Genomic DNA, 17,875 nt, shown 5'->3' with positions numbered 1-17,875 from the left:
ATTTATAAATTCAAAGCCCTTGAATTGGCTGTAATTTTGACCTTGGCTCTTTGTGCTTGTCAAGTCCACTGTGTCTTCTAAACATCTTCAGCATCCGTGTTAAGGAGACAAAGCCAACACATAATCTGAGAAAAAATTAGATGAAAAGATGTTAATAAATCAGTTAATGGTTCCTGCTTTTGAATAAAGTTATCTTTTTAATGATTATTTTCATCAGGCATTGAAAAACACTTTCTACTTACTTTGACAAAAAAAAAAAAAAAAAAAAAAAATATATATATATATATATATATATATATATATTTAAGGCATGGACTTAAAAAAAAAAAAAAATGGAAGTCATCTTGCTGGGCTCCAAGTGAGGTTGCCACAAAAACTGCTCCCCCTGGTGGCTGACTGCAGTATAGGTAAAAAAAAGATCCTCTCCAGTCATTCCAGATGGGCTGTGATCAAACTTTTAAAAAATTAATTAACCTCGTAGAAATGTTTCTCACGTCCGATTGTTGTGGTGATTTGAAGATATAATTTGGCTGCCTTGTATTCAAGTCCTCTTTTTCTGATAAGATTCGTTTTTTATTGATTTTAAAAGGTGAAGAACAAGGCTTTACGTCACGTTGTCACGATTGACAGCTGCTGTTCTAGTGTAATTTTTTGGGGGGGATTGTAAAATATGTCCAGAGGTAGAGTCAAGTAGTGATTAGACTTGTGAAAGAAAAAAAAAACATTATTTTTGTCACCGAGCTCCACTTTTTCCCAGAATCCCTCAGAGTCTTTACTGTCAGACTCTGGCTGCAATTGCTACCAATGGCGGTGCCTGTCACAGGGGTATTTTGGCTTCAAAACTGTACAATAGTAAATGGCAGATCCACGCTGTCCACTCTATATACACCTTTCATTGGGTGTATTTTAGCTTCACTTTTGATCAGTGAGGTGGCATCTGGATGTACGTCTATCTATTTGGTGTAATATTCTGAAGAAACCACCAAACAGCATCTTCTTTTCTCACTAACATGCAGACTGACGCCAATATGACAGTCATTTAAACACATCATGACATATAATAAAAACATGAGAGGAAACAAAAGAAAAAGCAACAACCAATGACTCGTTCTATTCTTTATATACATGATAATTAGTCACCAGTTACAGTACACAGTTTATATACTACAGAAACACAGATAATACAGGTACTCAACGTGTCTTTTACTGTTTTTTTATATATATATTTTTACCTAACCTGGATGTTGAATAAGATCCAATCTTGGGGTTTGTCTTCTCTCTGCAGACATTTGATTTCTTTCAAATGTGCACAACCTGCTGAGGATTACAGATGTGACTGAAATGTTCTGCCTCTTATCACAGCTCTTTTATTTAAAGAAGAGAGCTCCTCGTTCATTCCCCCTGGATGCATTAGCTCCGCTGTAGCCTGGTAGTCCACTGGCTTGTTGCAGGAGTAGAACGTTGTCTACTGAGATCCTGACCACAGGCAGCATACTGTGACTCACAATCGTTCACTATGTGGGGAAAATGAATGAGAAACTGACTTCAGGATCTCATTATTAATGCTCTGTGACCTTTCAAGTATGGCTGACAGAACTACTATTTTTGCTGCATCCTCCAGCAGAAGACAAACCCTCAGAGAGCCTTTTAATGCAATGTCATTATTGCTTACAGAGAAAAAGAAAAAGCTTTTCTTGTGTACATAGACACACAGTGCAGATTCATGGAGGGCCCTATACTTAGACAGTGATAATGGGAAAACAGAGCTGAACTTCTGCTTTGCTTACGTCATCAAGGGAGGGAAACATCCGACTCAGAGGAACCTTAAGTGCAAGCAGAGCGTGAGTGAAAGGGGACACGTGGGGTTCTTGAGCTTAGGTAGACGATTTACCACAAAAAATGATGGTAAATTTTTTTTTATTGCTCATACAGTGACAACTTCTGGCGTTTTTCTGCGATAAGATGAACAACACTGAGTTTAACTATTTCACAGGGATTTGGTGAAAGCAACCCATGTTCACACTCGTCACTGAGCACTGCTGTAAAACGACTCTCCCTCCAGAGCTTCACATCAACACTGACGACCTGCTGTGACTCTTCATCAGTGAATCCACAAATCAAAGCGAATCACAGAGGACGGAGAACTACTGCACTGCACAGCTGCTCTCAGGTGTGGCCACAAGTGCAACAAACTTCAGTCCTTACAGAGCGTGTTTCTCCACCAATCACCAGCCGAAAAAAAAAAAAACACGAAAGATTGTGTTATAATGACAACGTGTTGGTTACATGGAGAAAATGCTGACGCCAAGTTAAGATCAGTTCAAGAAATGTGAAAAGCCTGTACGTGAACACCCAGGCCTTTGGGAAATGTGTCTTTCTTTGGTTTAAAAATGTTTAAGATGTACTGATTTAAGTCGATCTGTAGTCTCAAGGAGGAGGTCCAATTCCTTTTCAAACATTTTGTAACAACTAAGACGACTATAAGACAGAACCTGCTATCATAACAAGGAACTGACACTGATGCTAGGTTCAGTTATGGGTCAATAATTAGTGTGCGGTCATGTCCAGTCAATTCTTTTAATGAGGAAACAGAAGCAACTCGTAAAGAATCGAACGAGTAGCGGGACTGGTTGATAATGTCCTCTGGACATACAATGAACAAAAACTTCTCTAAACCATTATTTTCTAAAACAGAAAATTCAACTAAAGATGATTGTGTTGTTGTTGTTTTGAGTCAACATCTTTATCTGATCTGAGGGAGCTTTTCCAAGGTTGAAGGCATGAGAGTATTCACCATCTTTGACTAGTTTGCCCAAAGTTGTTGCATATGAAATTTGATTATTTAACAATCCTTTATTCCAAACCAGGACTTTGAGACCTCTTACTTAGATAATACCAACTCTTACCTTCATATCAATATCTACGGCTCAGGACTACAACAGATTTTGTCATTATAACACAACCTTTACATCATTTCCTCCTGTATCACCGTGGCACTCGTGCTCCGAAGGACCAATTAAAATCCCAAATCTTCCACCTAAAGCTGATCACTTCCTTCTCGTGTTCCTTGTCTCTATGCTAATAATCCAACACCAGCAGTGCTGGAATGAAAACCTATAAGCTACTGATTCAATTGATTGGCAAATGTTTCATTTTAAGGCTGGTACCGATACAAAAAATCAAAATGGAAGCTGCAAATTGGAGATACAATATTTGAAGCCGATATTTGGGATCTTTATTTTCCCAGATCTGTATTCAAGTCAGGGGAAGAAAGCAGGGTTAAACAGCAGCTAGACCACAACAGGACACTACAACTCTCCAGTGAAAGCCAGACTGGTTCAACACCTTTTATATACTTTAGCAGCTCTTAAAGGCAGAGGCAAGGTTTTTAGACTGATGCCCCTCAAACAGTTCAGTAACGCCACATCCTCACCTCCACCTCCGCTGGTGGGAGATATGGGACAGTCCAACATCTGACCTTTTAAAGTCAATATCTGCCAACAGTCAGGCCTTGTTGAGCATGGATTAAAACCACTGATTTACAAGACAGAAATATATATTATATTGTACATTTCTTCAGCACTCGATCACCTCTCAGTGAGTACTCATAATAAACATACGCATCCGTGCCTAGGTGAATATATGAAATGACAGTGATCCCGTCGTTTCTTGATGCTTCGTCCCTCTTCTTCAGATATCAACAAGCACTTTGAGAGACGGTGAGGCGTGATTCTTCCACAAATGGATCCAGTGGCTTTAGTTTGTTGAGTGTCTTAACGTTACATTCCTCATAGATTGAAGCCCCCGACAAAGTAAAATCTCCCAACCATACTCCTCCTCACACCGACCCACTTTACCGAGTCTCTGAGGACGTTCTGGGACACGGGGTACATTCTGCTTCACTGACAGTCTGGTACTCTTCACTAGTCAGTCCACAGAGTGGTCAACAGGAGGGGACATGGAAAATGACTGTGAGTCTACTAATAAAACCAAAAGAGGGAAGTGGATGGGTTTGACAGTGGTGAGAATAAAAGTATCTGCTTTCTGATCCACACACCTCCTGGGTGTTTCATCAGGCAGATACTGAGGCTGGGAGATGGGTGCATGAATATCAGACCTGGCTGTGAATAACACCCTGATATTTGGAAATTCACTTCATCAACCAACACCACATCATTGCATTCCCATTAATGGAGAAAAAGAATCTGTAAAAACAACATAAATGACTGTTCTTTAAACCCCGACACTGTTATTCTGTCAAACCTTGTAATGAGAGCATGTTTGAACAAAAGTTATTGGGTCTTGTCAAAGTCAAGTTTCCGGTTTTCTTTTTAAATTTTTCCAAAAATTTCCACCAAGCAAAGGTGAATTACCCTGCTTGTCAACTTGAGTTGTATTACAAGTCCGAGTACAATTGATCGTCACCGGGCCGGGTGTTGACATTTGGTTTAAAAAAATGTAAAAAAAAAAAAAAAAAGAAAAAGAAAAAGAAAAAAAGTCAGTTAAATTTGGCCAACATTTTTACTGGAAACAAAATGTTTTGAGCCGCGCAGAAATTGCTAGGCCTAAAAAGTGTCAAAAGTGAGCTGGGCTTAAAGAACAGCCATTGAATAAATGAATGTTAAAACATAACCATGCGTTGGAACCAAAAGTGTTTTAACAGGGACACTATCAGCATCTTGAAGTGTTGGTCAGGGATTGATGATTTAGGGGCCTAAAAATCTGGTCTGTTTTTGTTTTTATGAATGGTGTAGTGTAGCTAATTGATAACTGTCTTAAGTATGATTTGATACAGGGACGCTATTACATCACTCTTTGAAATCAGCCTCCCAAAGTTAACCGTGACATAATTACATCTTATCACAAATGAATTGGTATAGCACAGTAATGCTAAAGAAACGGGGATACTTACTGTAGTTAGTGTTAATTTGTGAAACATAGTGAACTTAGCAAACAGTTAATGGTGAGTCTTTTAGAGGAGACATAAAGATCTTTTTAAACTTTTGTTTTCATTTTGAACAACATAACTGGGGAACCTTGATGAAGAATCTAGATCACAGCGAGGAAAGATGTGATTATCAAACGCTTTGTGGCCAATCTGAGTCAGTGGATTACACTGAGGGGCGATCTTACCGTCCAGGATCACTGGAAAACCATTTACTGCACCATGGCTTCATCTGCTTCCTTATATCAGTGTAAATATGCAGATTCTCTCAGTTTTATTTGAAGGACTGTGATTCTATAAGGACATTAACATCACTTTCAGTATGGCTTCAATACAGTTCACTTGTTAGCTTAGCTTAGCATTAAGATAAAAGCACAGCATTAGTAGTTGTCTTCCTGAACGCGAAGAAGCCAAACTACCAGCACTTTGTCTTTTAAACCAATCACAAAGCCAGGCTAAAAAAGTGACTGCCAATTGGTAGCTTTTAGCCCGGTAAAGCTAAATTTCTATCATCTTTGGATAGCAATAAAGTAGCTGGACCGTGTGCTTCCAATCATCATGGTAAGCAAAGATAAAAAGCTGCCACCTGTAGCCTCTCCTCCAGCTCTTGACAAGGGAAAATTCTGTTTTATTTTGCACAATTTTCCTTTAAAAGCCAGGCTTTAAGGTGATGTGAATAGATAAAGTGTCACAATGAATGAACAGGTATGTATAGGTAGTAGGATTCATAACACATATGGAAGGCACGTGTTCTTTAACTTCCCTGGCCCTACAGTAAATGGTTTCTCTTATAAAGCCTGCTGGAAAACGCTTCTCTTCAATGAGTTTCATGTCAAATAAATAGATGTGAAATACTCACAATAACTATAATATTTGGCTCAACATCAACTATAACAAAAATAGACTTCTAAATACCCCTCCCCAAAACAAAAATGACCAAAGAAGTATATCTCCATCTGGAGGGCTGGACTACATGAAGCATTTATTCAGGTAAGTGACGACTAATCTTTTATAATCCCATGTTAAGTGCTTTTATCTGAAGACTAATTGTGGCTGGATAATGGCCGGGTCATTGACTGGATGTGAGGGGGAAGAACAGCATGTGCCTTCACTCATAGAAACCAGGAGCTGACTGTTGTTCTGGCCTCCTGTGTGAATGTTATTCATCTGCTACCAAAGAGTTTCTCAGGGGGCGAAGAGGAGAGCCGGTCCATTAGGGTTTAATTTAATGCTCAGTTGTTCCATGTTTCCGACAGTAAGAGAGAAAGACTGTACACGCAATCTCAACATGAAACAGAGGGAAAGAGAAATGATGAGGCCAAGTGATCACACTGTCGACCTTTTTCGCTTTTCTGCTGTGTGTGCAGAGCTTTATCTTCTCTACCACACACAGAACAAGAAGACTATGGTTCACTTATTACAGTGATGACGCACAAACGTTATCTGATGGATGTTCATGCATCATTTTGGCCATGTAACATGTCTCCTTCCCTCATCGAGCCAAATTGAGGTGAGATCAAATTCCTTTTCTCTCATGTGACTAAGAGCAACAGACTTTCTGTGTCGAGACGTCAGCAACATGGAGCTACAGGGCATGAAAAAAAACTTGTGCTCAGACTGGATGTAATGAAACACTTTTCTTCTTCAGCATGACTGACCTTCAGTTAACTGTCTGTTCTCATCCTCTGCAGCCTTTAAGATTTATTTCACATTCGGTCTGAACACATCCTGTTTCTGCTCTTATAGCTCAAGACTTCACGTGGACTGATCAATGGTCACGATAGAGAGGATGCAGTTAAGCACTTTACCTGAAGCATTAAGGAGCAGGGCTTGTGTTAGTGGGCCGGCTTACATGTTGAAACATTTCAGAGAGCGTCAGTCCTCCAACATAGAATCAATAATCACAGAAGAACTGCAGGAGCCACAATGACCTACTATCAAAGAAAGACGTGGTGTTGAAGGCAGAGGTGGGTGGGATGAGGGGCGGGGGACAGGACTGAAATAATGATGGGATGGTTTGGTTTGGGTCACCTCTTTACATGGTGGTATCATGAGGCAGGTGAGGCACAGCCACTCCAGGCCTCCCGTTGGAGCAGCGCTGCATTTGCGGCACAAAGTGACCGGATGGCAACAAGCCAAGCAGCTCCTTGGACGTGCCCGGCCACCTCCGGCTCCACCGGCGGCTACCATAGCCGAGCCTGCGGCTTTGCCTCAGTGCAGGGCCTAACAGCATGGCTGTCTGAGGCCACAGCGGGTCCGTGAAGCTAGAGATGCTGGGCTCCTGAAAGGGGATACAGGACCTGCGCCTCAGTGGGTGTTTCCCTCGGTCGATGTGGGAAGATGTGAAGATGTTAGAGCTAAAGAAGGAGCTGAGCTTCCGTGAGCTGTGGGTCAGGGAGATGCGGCCCTCCAGCGATGGCCCCAGCAGGCTGAGGCTCGTTCTGTCCGTGAACGAGTCCGTTCGATCTTCATAGGCAAGGTCAGCGGGGGCCGAGCACTGCTGCAGGGGCCAGCCTCCGCGGTTTTTACCCCCGATGTCCGCAGACTCACCACCTTCACGCTCTACCCTGACTGCCTCATCTTCCTCTTCCTCCTCCTCTTCCTGTTCCTCCTCTTCCACTTCAGCTGCCTCCTCCTCCTCTACCTCTCCCCCCATCTCGCCCTCTTCCTCCTCCTCCGTGCTGGATGGGAGGGGGCAGCGTGGGTCTCGCAGGAAGACCACTATGACGGTGATGTTGTCGCTTGAGCCTGCGTCTCGTGCCGAGGCCACCAGCTTGTGAGCGACCATGGTGGTGTCTCCGCTGTTCTCCTGGAGGTGATCGCTGACCACTCGCACCGCTTCATCTGGACTCACTGTGTCCCAGAAGCCATCACAGGCCAAAACAAGGTAGTCCTCTGTGCCATCCAACGGAAAGATACCGTGGTCTGCATCGCCACAGATATAGGGCTTATGCTCTGAGTCACCTGTCAACACAGACCACGGGTTAAACTCAAACCAACAATCACGGCTTTAGGGTACAAAACATGTGTAAGTGAGTGTCTGAGTGACAGGTTACCTATTGCTCTGGATACAGACAGACTGCCGTTAACCCTCCATGTCCCGAACCAGATCACACAGCCTCCCAGAGCCTCGATCCTCTGCTTCTCATCCTGCAGACACAGTTCGTCGTCATTTAACAGATGATTGTCCCATGATAGGAGGCAATCTCAGTCTGCTATTCCCCAAAACAAATGACTCATTGCAGTCCATTACCTGCTTCTGTTGTGCATTTAAAGAGACAGTGCACCAAATCTCAGTCTTATCATAATGAATCTGCTACATTTTGGTTAAAAAAAAAGGCTTAAATTATTCAAATGTACAGAAAAGATAAGTTAAAACAAGTGATGAATAATAAGAATGTGTGAGCATGTGTAGGAGTGTTACCTCTCTGTCTGGTTTATGTGGTTTCATGAGCTCCACCACTTGTCCTTTCCTGACCAGAATGACCTGCGAGTCTCCCAGCCAGGCAACGTACAGTGTCCGACCACGCAGGAACGTCACCACGCCTGTCGTACCACAACGCAGATGCTACCAGACACAGAGAGTTTCAGGAGTTAGTGAAAAATAAACCAAAGAACAATCATAGAGAAACATTTGTGAATGTAAACAACTCGTGATGTGTTTGTTCCCTGTAGCTGAGCTCACCTCTCGTGACGCCTTCTTCACAAAACGTTCGTCTGTGACTTTGAAGGCTCTGCAGAGCGCCTCGATGGGGTCCTGGTTGAAGGATTCCTGTTGGACTAAGTTGACGTGGAGGTGGTTGGCAGCGTATATGGCAGCGTCCACACCGCCGTGACCGTCGTACACAGCGAAGTAAGCCTGTTCCTCTTGATCCTGAGACGCAGAACAAGTCAGTTACCAAAAAGCTATTCAGGAAAAAAATAAACATGATGAAAAAGAGTATGCTGTTCTTGCAATTTGATTCTATTGCAATATTTGGGGTGCCGATTCAATTTAAATTGTGATTCTTCAATACTTACAATTTTTGGTTTACATTTTTCAACACCAGACCATGAGAAAAAGTTAAATGATGATAATGTCTACAGACTACAACAGGAGCCATATTTTCCCATAAAATGCATATCATATGAGTTAGAGTGAAACATTTCACCCCCTGCTGGAGAAAAGTGGTAACTTTTTTCCAATCCAGTTTATAAACAAAGACTGAAATGAAGAATTTGAATCTGAAAAAAAAAAAAGTTAAAAATCCTGATTTTTATATTGTCAAACAAAAAATCTCTATATATTGATTTTTGATTTTTCACCTCACCACTAAAATTTAGCAGGTCTTTGTTGAAACTAGAATTAGTCAAGAATATTTACACAAATAGAAATCAGCTGATAACTTGTAAAATGAAGGGTAAGGATACAACAGAGATTTTTAATGGCAACCCAGAATATTTTTCACTTCCCTATCTACCAACTTCAACCAAACTGGATGCTCCAAAGCCCATTTTTGATGGAGAGGTTGGTCAGAGAGGTTGGGGTGTGGCATGCTGCAAAAAAGACTCTAGCCCAAATATTCATGCATAAAACACAAGGAATTTCATCTACCTGAATATTGAAGAGCGTGTTAAAGTCAGGAATGATGACGTGCTTGTCTTCCATCTTGCGCCTCATGTTCTTGATGGCGTGTATCGATGTTTCGTAGTACGGCTGTGGACGGCGCCGGAAAGGCAGCTCCTTCATCCAGAGGCAGCACATCTCAAAGAGTCTGTTGAACACCAGGCGGGCCAGCTTCACGGACTCTATCTCTAAAAAAACACACACATACAGAATATTTCAAAAGTGAACAGAAGACAGGGGACATAACATTTTATAGCTTGAAGCTGTGGTATGCCATCACAGTCAGTTAATCCAGGATACACAAACGTCTAAAGAAACTTCTGACGTTTAAACATGATCAAAGCATCTTTATCCTTTTCCCATGTGAACTGAAGGGTGATGGAAGAGTCAAAGAAAGTATTTGAAATTTTTCATTTTGACACAACCCAAAGACATTCTGCTGAGAGTGATCTGAAACAAAAAAGCACTTTTCCCCCCTCAGCTTAAACTGAACAAGTCACTGGATCAGGAGTTTAACCTGTTTTGCCCCACCAGCAACAATTGTTGACAAAGCGTATCACTATCATTTTCTACTCACAATAAAAAAATCTCAGCATTTTAATGCAACTTTTTCCACTTATATGCTATATGCCAACTTAGACAAAGATTCTGGTCTATAAAAATAGTTTCCAAGTGGTTCCTGTCACATGACATCATCTGCTTCCTGCTCCTTCAGGTGGAAGACATGGTGGATGCAAATCTTTCTGGAAAGAGCCAATTCTCATAAATTTCTTATGATTTTCCCCCAAAACATTTTTATAATCAATCATTCAAGTCTCCAGAGCAACTCTCCCACAAAAAAATTGAACCTGGGATCAATATTTTTTTGTTGATGGGATTATTTCTGTGAGTGGCCACAAAAGTTGCGGGTTGGCACATAGCTAGCTGCTAACTAGGGAAAACACTGCCTGCAGGATCGCTCATACTTTACATACTTTACTTATTTAGTGCAATTTTCTTGACAAATAAGTACTTACCATAGTCAATGCCCCCACTCCACCTTTTTCTTTATTATATACATATTATTTTTATGACCTTATTAGTATTATGATAATTGTTATTTCTATATAATTATTAAGTGACCTAGTGACAAGCTGTGTGACCACCAGCAACAAATGTTGCCAGTCATAAAAAGAACTATTTTCCTCAAAACAAAGTACAAAATGAAAAAAAATAAATACATAACATGATTCAGAGGGACTCAACTGATAAAACTAATATGCCTTACAACTCTGAAAAAAAGAACTTGCGCATAAACAGGTTATTGTTCTCTTCTGACGGTTTGGATTTGTTGGATTGTTGTTGCAGTTGTGTATCCTGCACTGTATCCTGTGTGTGTTTGACAAGAAGACTGTTTACAGAGGTTTTACAGAGACAATCTAAAAGATTTAATGAGATAATTCTGCTGTGTCAAAAATCAGAAATGTCCCCTTCCCTTGTGACGGTTTGGTCCCTGTGGATTTCTAACCAGCAGGGAGCTGTCATACTTTTCCAGAAAGGCAGATGTCATTGAGAGAAAGTGGAACAGAGGCAAGCCCAGAAGTGGCTTCCACTCTCTGTTATAACACAGAGATGTGTGTGCGTGTGCGTGTGTGTGTGTGCATGGGCTTGACCCACTAATGTTAGCTGCAGGTGTAACAGTCGATCCAGTCTTTGTCAAACTCATTGTTCTTCCTCTGTTGTCTTGAATCGAGTATCTGTGAGAGCAGAGCACTCCACACTCAGTCCCGTTTCCTCTCCTCACCTTCAAGTGCAGAAAGATCAAACACTGACTTTTCACTGTGTGCTTTAAGTGTTCAACCCCTTCCTCTTCCCTCTCCAGCTCCAAATAAAGATGCCTCAGCACTGCATCTGTGATCAAGGACTACCCATAACACCTTGCAAACAGCAGGAGAAATGAAACGAACAGTAGAGTGCAGTGAGGCAGCATCAAACAGGATGTGATCAGCTGTTACACAACACAAGAAGCTCTCACTCTGAGAGGGCAAACAAGGCGAGGTGCAGAGCAGTTTGAGCCTCAATGCAAGTCCATCAAAATTAAAAGACGTTGCACAATGATGATGATGATGATGATTTATTCACAGGTTGTTTTTATCATTCTACTTCTCTGATTGATGCAAGACTCAACCGATTCAACAAAAATAGCATGGGGTCATGATGATGAGTACAAGCCAGGTCAAGCAGATTAATAATTCATTAATCCCTGTGTGGGGATTTATCTCTTGTATCTGACTTACTGTACAGCATAAGTCTGACAATATTTATTGCTCTGTGGTTGTGCAGAAATAAAAACCAACAATATGCTCTTTCTTTTTATGCTCACAGTCCAGACTAAGGCCCACTGCTTCTGACAGGTGACAATGTTTCAAAACGAGTGAAACACATTGTTCGTTTTATGAATAATTCAGAATAAAAATAATGATTCAATCTATCATAAGTGAAGCTTTGACACTGGTTAACTTTAAAACATGACATGTGTAAAGCTGGTGTTCCATTTTGACTTTTATAGAAGGGAAAAATTCAACTTTATAAAAGTCAGAGGAGCAAACAAAACAAAAGAGAGCTCAATATTTAAAACTTTGAACCATAGACTGTATGTTAAAATGAATGAAAGAAGAAACCCTGCCTCCTCATATTAACAGATGAGACATTAAAATACAAGTCAAAGACATTTTAAAACGTGGTTTCTGTTATCATACTTGGTTTTTATCGTGCTGATCTATGTCTGAGTGATTGTTTAGTTTGAATAGGTTGTTTGATGTAGAACAGATGTTTTGCTGACAGCTCATCAGAAGAGGAGACACAACAAACATTAACTCAAGAGTTACTGAACTTTTCATAATCATCATGATAATCATAACCATAAGTATCAAACTCATTTCAAGACAAGAATCTGGTCCGCTGTGGACTGTACCCTTGGTGCCTTTATTGTTTTATTGCAAAGGAAAAAAAAGTGTTTGAACCAACGCAAAGAGGGGGGTTGAGAAATACCTTCCAAAATAAAACACTTTTTATAATTCCATACTTCTTCCATTATTGTTTAATTTCTAAACAAAAATATGGGTTAAGTTCAAAGTAAAATCCTAAAACACATTTCTATTATCACCAGAAGAAACCTGAGGCGACTTAGTCAGATAATACTGGCATTGGTGGCGGCAGATTTATAGGGTGGGCCAGAAAGATTTACCCATCGTTTTTTTCTGCACGATCCAAAAATGCTTGCAGACAAACATAATGAACATCGAACAAAGTTTCTATACGTTATTTTCTGTCACCAAAAAGATTTACATCTCAATATGGCCACCCTTTGCCTTTATCATAGCCTGGAGATGACCTGGCACTGCCTGGCATGAGTGAGCACTGCACTGTCTCTGCATCAACTTTTGACCATGACTTCATCAGAGCTGTCTTCAAAGCGGTGACACTGCTGTGAGATACTCTTGAGACCTCCCTCTCCAGGATAGACCAGATCGCAAAGTCCATTGGATTGATGTCCGGCCTGTGTGACATTGGATGTGTGAGCTGCTGCACCATCCTGTGTGAAGACATACTGGTTTCCAAACGCATTGGTACACCAAGGCAACACTTTCTCTTCAAGCATATGAAGGTACACCAGGCTGTTCACTTTCACACCCTCCTGAATGAAGACCAAAGGAGACTTGGAGCCATCAGATGCAACAGCAGCCCACACCATGACTCCAGCTGGCTTCTGACCACTAAATGAGTTCTGCAGCCTTCAGGTAGGTGCTGTGCACTATGTGCATAAACCGTACATAAACCCGCGGCACTCTGGATATCCTGCAGCATCATTTTCCCCCTGTCAAGCCATTTTCCTTAGAAGCGGCTGAAATCAGTTGTCTGTGTTGCATTTTTAGTGCTTTCAGTCCGAGATCCTGTTTGACGATTCTTCTCAGTGAAGTTCTTGAGATGTTCACGTCCTTTGCTGTTACCCTCATGCTCCTACGAGGATTCCTTTGGATTCTCTTCCTCACCATCTCAACAACCCTTTTAGTCCCGACTGAACATTTTTTTTCCAGGGATTGGCTTGCTGGTGGTATTACCAGTCTCCTTGTATCGTTTCATGACATTGTAGACAGTCTTACGACAAACATTCACCTTTTTCATGATTTGCATTGTTGTCAGTCCAGCCTCCTTCAAAGCATCGATCTGGTCGCACTTACCTTTTGATGACATACTCGACAATCATTAGGTTTAGACAAATGAACTCAGATAAATCAAAAGATATGCCTTTTAAGAGAAACCATCCAAAATTTTATGTTTCTAGGACAAAAACCTAAGCAAACAAATTAGAGAAATACGATGGGTAAATTTTTCTGGCCCACCCTGTATGGAAACCCAGCAATAAGCAAACATAGGTAGGCAGATTTTCTACTACTCAGATAAAGAAAGTATCTTAGACCTTTTTATTTTTGTTCATTTTTGCCTTTTTTTGGTTTGACTTATAAGTTTATACCTGCAGCAGGAGGCCTCCAGCACTGCTTTGGTGCTCCCAGGCTAAAAAATTTGGAAACCCCGAATTAACGGATAGGATCTGACATCAGTTCTGAGAGCATTTTGCCTTTACATTCTGTGATCGCACTTCATACTTTTACTTGCTGAATTACCAGTGGGTTTAATTTTTCAGTGTTCTGAAAAAGCATTATGACAAAAATGTGTCCGCAGAGAAGTTTGTCAGCACTACAAAACATAGATCAAAGGAAGTTACCAGCCTTAATTTGAAAATCCTCTGAAAACAGTTAAAAGATAAAACATTAAATTCAGATATAAACCTACTTTTATTTTTTTGTTCACACCTTCTACTTTGAAGCACTGAGGTTTTAATCATCATGACAAGTTTTTACATATTTATCTTTTTGTCTTTGAGGCTTTGATTGTGCACTAAAGAAAATTCCTTATATGTGAAAATCTTCTCAGCAGCAAATCTGGTTCTTACTTTGTTGCCCTTAGATGAAATGTGTGAAGGTATCACTATTGAGGAAGCATAGTTACACAGAGTCTGTTGACCATTTCAGTGAACATATTTCATCCATCCGTTGGACAGGAAGCTCCAGTTTTCTGGGATTTAAGCACTGAGTGTGTTTGTAAATCTACTTCCTGCCCTCTAGCGGTCAAACACCACTTAATGCAGCTTTACAGAGGAGAACTGGGACAAAGCCCTAGTGGGTTTAAGGCTGTGTGTATGTGTGTGTGTGTGTGTGTGTGTGTGTGTGTGTGTGTGTGTGTGTGTGTGTGTGTGTGTGTGTGTGTGTGTGTGTGTGTGTGTGTATTGGAGGGGTGAAGTGAGTGAGAGACCTAATTTGTCTGTGCCTCTATATATACATATATATGTATGTGTGTGTATGAATGTGTGAGTGGGAGAGCAGTCTCATGGGCTCCTCAGAGACTCACGTGGTAACGGGTCAGCTCCATCTTCCACAGTCTTGTTGAGGTGGAGGATGGAGAGGTCAGTTTGCAGGAGGCTGTCTGCTGTGGCTCTGGCGAGGGCTGCAGCCAGGGAGCACGGGCAGTTACTGTGGAGAGGAGACAGCACGCTGTTATGAATGGTTCACAGAGAAGAAATCACAGTTTCTCCTCCTGTGGAGAGAGCCATGAGATCTTTGTTTCACCTGTTCCACCATTTGGGTGGCACGTATGCACAGGTCCAAAAAGAGTTACATAAGGATGTTATAGTATTTCATGTAGATAAACAGAACATACAGAAAACACATGATACATCTATTTTTAGAGCTTTAGCTGAAGAAAATTTTCCTTCCCAACCCACAACTGACTCATTAAAAGATGAACGCTGTGTAGCATGGACCCAGAGAGGAGGAACCTCATCACACACTGGAGTCTTCAGCACAATGTGTGATGTGGTGTAAACATTATATATCTCGCTTACAACATGACTCTACAGATGAAATGATGATGCTTTAACTACAGGGCTTAGCATGAGGATTTTAGCTCATAACACATACTAATAAACTGAATTGTACATTTAATGACAAAAATGCAAAACACACTGATCTACAAAGCGAAGCAGCTATACCATTAGGTGTGGACAGTGTGAGAGATGCAACTATTAAATAAATAATCGTACTCAATTACTAAATAAAAGGTTTATTTTTTAAGGAACATGAAAACCTGGAACAGATGTTGTAGATGTAATCCGTGCAAAAGCTACTGATGTATTTCTGTCAGGAGATGAAAAACGAAAAAAACATTTTAACATAATAAAAATGCTATGGCTATTTGGAAACTTGAATTGTCACAGCACTAAAACCACAAAGGATTTAAGAATCTTAATAAGCTCTTAAAGCACAACACATTTTTACAGCTTGTGTTGAGGACTTCCTGTGCACCAGCTGATCTCCTGTCAGCTGGAGCGAGCTGCTGCCAGCGCTCACTTGAAGAATGTTAAACTGATATAACAGCTCTGTTTGAGCACAGCGGTGCATCACTACATCTGGACACGAGTGGAGGAGGAGGAGGAAGAGGAGGAAGAGGAGGAGGAGGAGAAGGGAAGTGTCTTTTCTTAAGGTTAACAACTGAGCTGAGGAGGAGGAGGAGTAAAAAGAGGAAGGGGGGTCATCTGAAGGACTGAAAAGCTTGCTGGTATGTGAGTCACCATTATAACTAGGTCACCTCCAGATGCAGGTAACCATGGTAACTCAACTTCTGGATGTTCTCCCTCACATTCAAATGAAGTTAAAAAATAAAGCGAGCCTGAAGTGATGATGGCTTCTTTATTGAGGAGCAAGGGTCACTGCCGGCCTCACTGCTGTGATGAAATATTCGCAAAGAACTCTTCAATTATTGATTCATGTCTGCCCGGGTCGGACCTGCAGCCACTCATACTTTAAATACTTTTTTTAATCATTTATATGTGATGCTACAATAACCCAAGACTGGAGGAATGAAGGGTTTTTGAATTTTGGCACATTGCTCATTTGAGAAACTCTTGAAAAATGGATGGAATTGAAGGTTGGCGGGACATAAGCCGAGGTTAAAACCAGTAGAGAATTTCTGAATTTAACCTTCTAAACTTTTTGGGTTGAGTGTGGCTACAGAGGGAGGCAGTTATTTTAAAGTCAGCCCAGATTTAGAGAAAGACATGGCTCCAAAAAACAGCAGACACTCCTTTTTTCACTCAGGTGTTTCAGAAAACACTTATTTCACCAAAAGTAATGGAAAAATTATTGATTTTACCGTTGCAAGAGATCCTAGTTTCACAATCATTTCGAAATTATTCTGTGGACCCCCAAGCTATGGTTCATGGACCCCCACTATGAGAATTACTGCTCTACAACATACATCTCATCCTACTGTCTCATATATACCACTCAGTGTGAATCTCTGCCCAGGAATATTGAAAAAAAAAAAGCTGTAAAGCATGACACCTACCACGTAGCAGTGTTTACATGCACTAAAAATAACACTATCAGCCTTTATGCTGATGGTGTTATTTCTTTTGTGGCCCCTGAAGAAGCATTAATACTGATTCCAGCCCATAACTCCTCACGGGAGCATAAAAATAACATCATTATAACATCAAAGGACCAAAAAACTTGGTACAGTACATCCTCAAAGCAATACTTTCATTTTTTACTGCATTACACTGTGGTTGTAAATTACATAATGTATTCATCTAATTACTGGTTCCGCAAAGTGTGATATGATTTTGGCAACTTCTAAAGGTGCGGTATGCAATTCTTAGCTGCATTTAGCAGAACAGACCTGGTAGAAATGGAATATATGATCTATAAGTATGTTTGAATTACCGTACAATCACCTGAGTGTTAACATAGAATGAGCTGTTGAGGTCTGCATCGAAGGGGTTCAGCTGCACGGTGGTGCAAAGCGCTATAGCCTCACAGCAAGAAGGTCACCAGTTTGATTCCCAGCTCGCCCGGTGGGCCTTTCTGTGTGGAGTTTGCATGTTCTCCCCATACATGCGTGGAACTGTGTGATTGACTGGTCACCAGTCCAGGGTGCACTCCGCCTCCTGCCCTAAGACAGCTGGGATAGGCTCCAGCCACCTGCGACCCTGAACAGGCTAAGCAGTATAGAAAATGGATGGATGGATAGAAGGGGTTCCTTTGGTGCGTCTCAAAGCGATAACTTTGTGCTTCCTCTGTCCTATCTTCTCCACGACACTGGAAGTACTTTCTCAGTCGCCATTTTGAAGACTGTTCCAAAGCGATAATTGCGCTCAGAGGAGAGAGGAGAGAGGATGGAGGAGACTGATCGGAGGAGCGATGATCGAGAGCCGGCTTTGTGGAAGT

At 41.2% G+C, this 17,875-nt stretch overlaps 1 protein-coding gene across 2 annotated transcripts in view; it reads right to left on the bottom strand.

Moving 5' to 3' along the window:
• Positions 1–1,109: 1,109 nt before the first annotated feature.
• Positions 1,110–17,875, bottom strand: part of ppm1e (protein phosphatase, Mg2+/Mn2+ dependent, 1E) — a 47,462-nt gene continuing 30,696 nt past the window's right edge. For both annotated transcript variants that reach the window (XM_074672180.1, XM_074672181.1), the window contains exons 3-8: positions 15,000–15,121; positions 9,540–9,739; positions 8,631–8,819; positions 8,370–8,513; positions 8,002–8,095; positions 1,110–7,909 (exon numbers count right to left, since the gene is read on the bottom strand). In XM_074672180.1, coding sequence (XP_074528281.1) covers positions 6,981–7,909; positions 8,002–8,095; positions 8,370–8,513; positions 8,631–8,819; positions 9,540–9,739; positions 15,000–15,121 — 1,678 coding nt within the window. In that variant the 3' untranslated portion in view covers positions 1,110–6,980. The remainder of the gene's footprint in view (positions 7,910–8,001; positions 8,096–8,369; positions 8,514–8,630; positions 8,820–9,539; positions 9,740–14,999; positions 15,122–17,875) is intronic.

This window comes from Halichoeres trimaculatus, unplaced genomic scaffold (genome assembly GCF_033239565.1).
Source record: "Halichoeres trimaculatus isolate MK-OKI-2021-1 unplaced genomic scaffold, fHalTri1.1 fHalTri1_scaffold_6, whole genome shotgun sequence".
NCBI classification, from domain to species: domain Eukaryota; kingdom Metazoa; phylum Chordata; class Actinopteri; order Labriformes; family Labridae; genus Halichoeres; species Halichoeres trimaculatus.
This window is presented reverse-complemented; position numbering and strand designations above follow the sequence as displayed.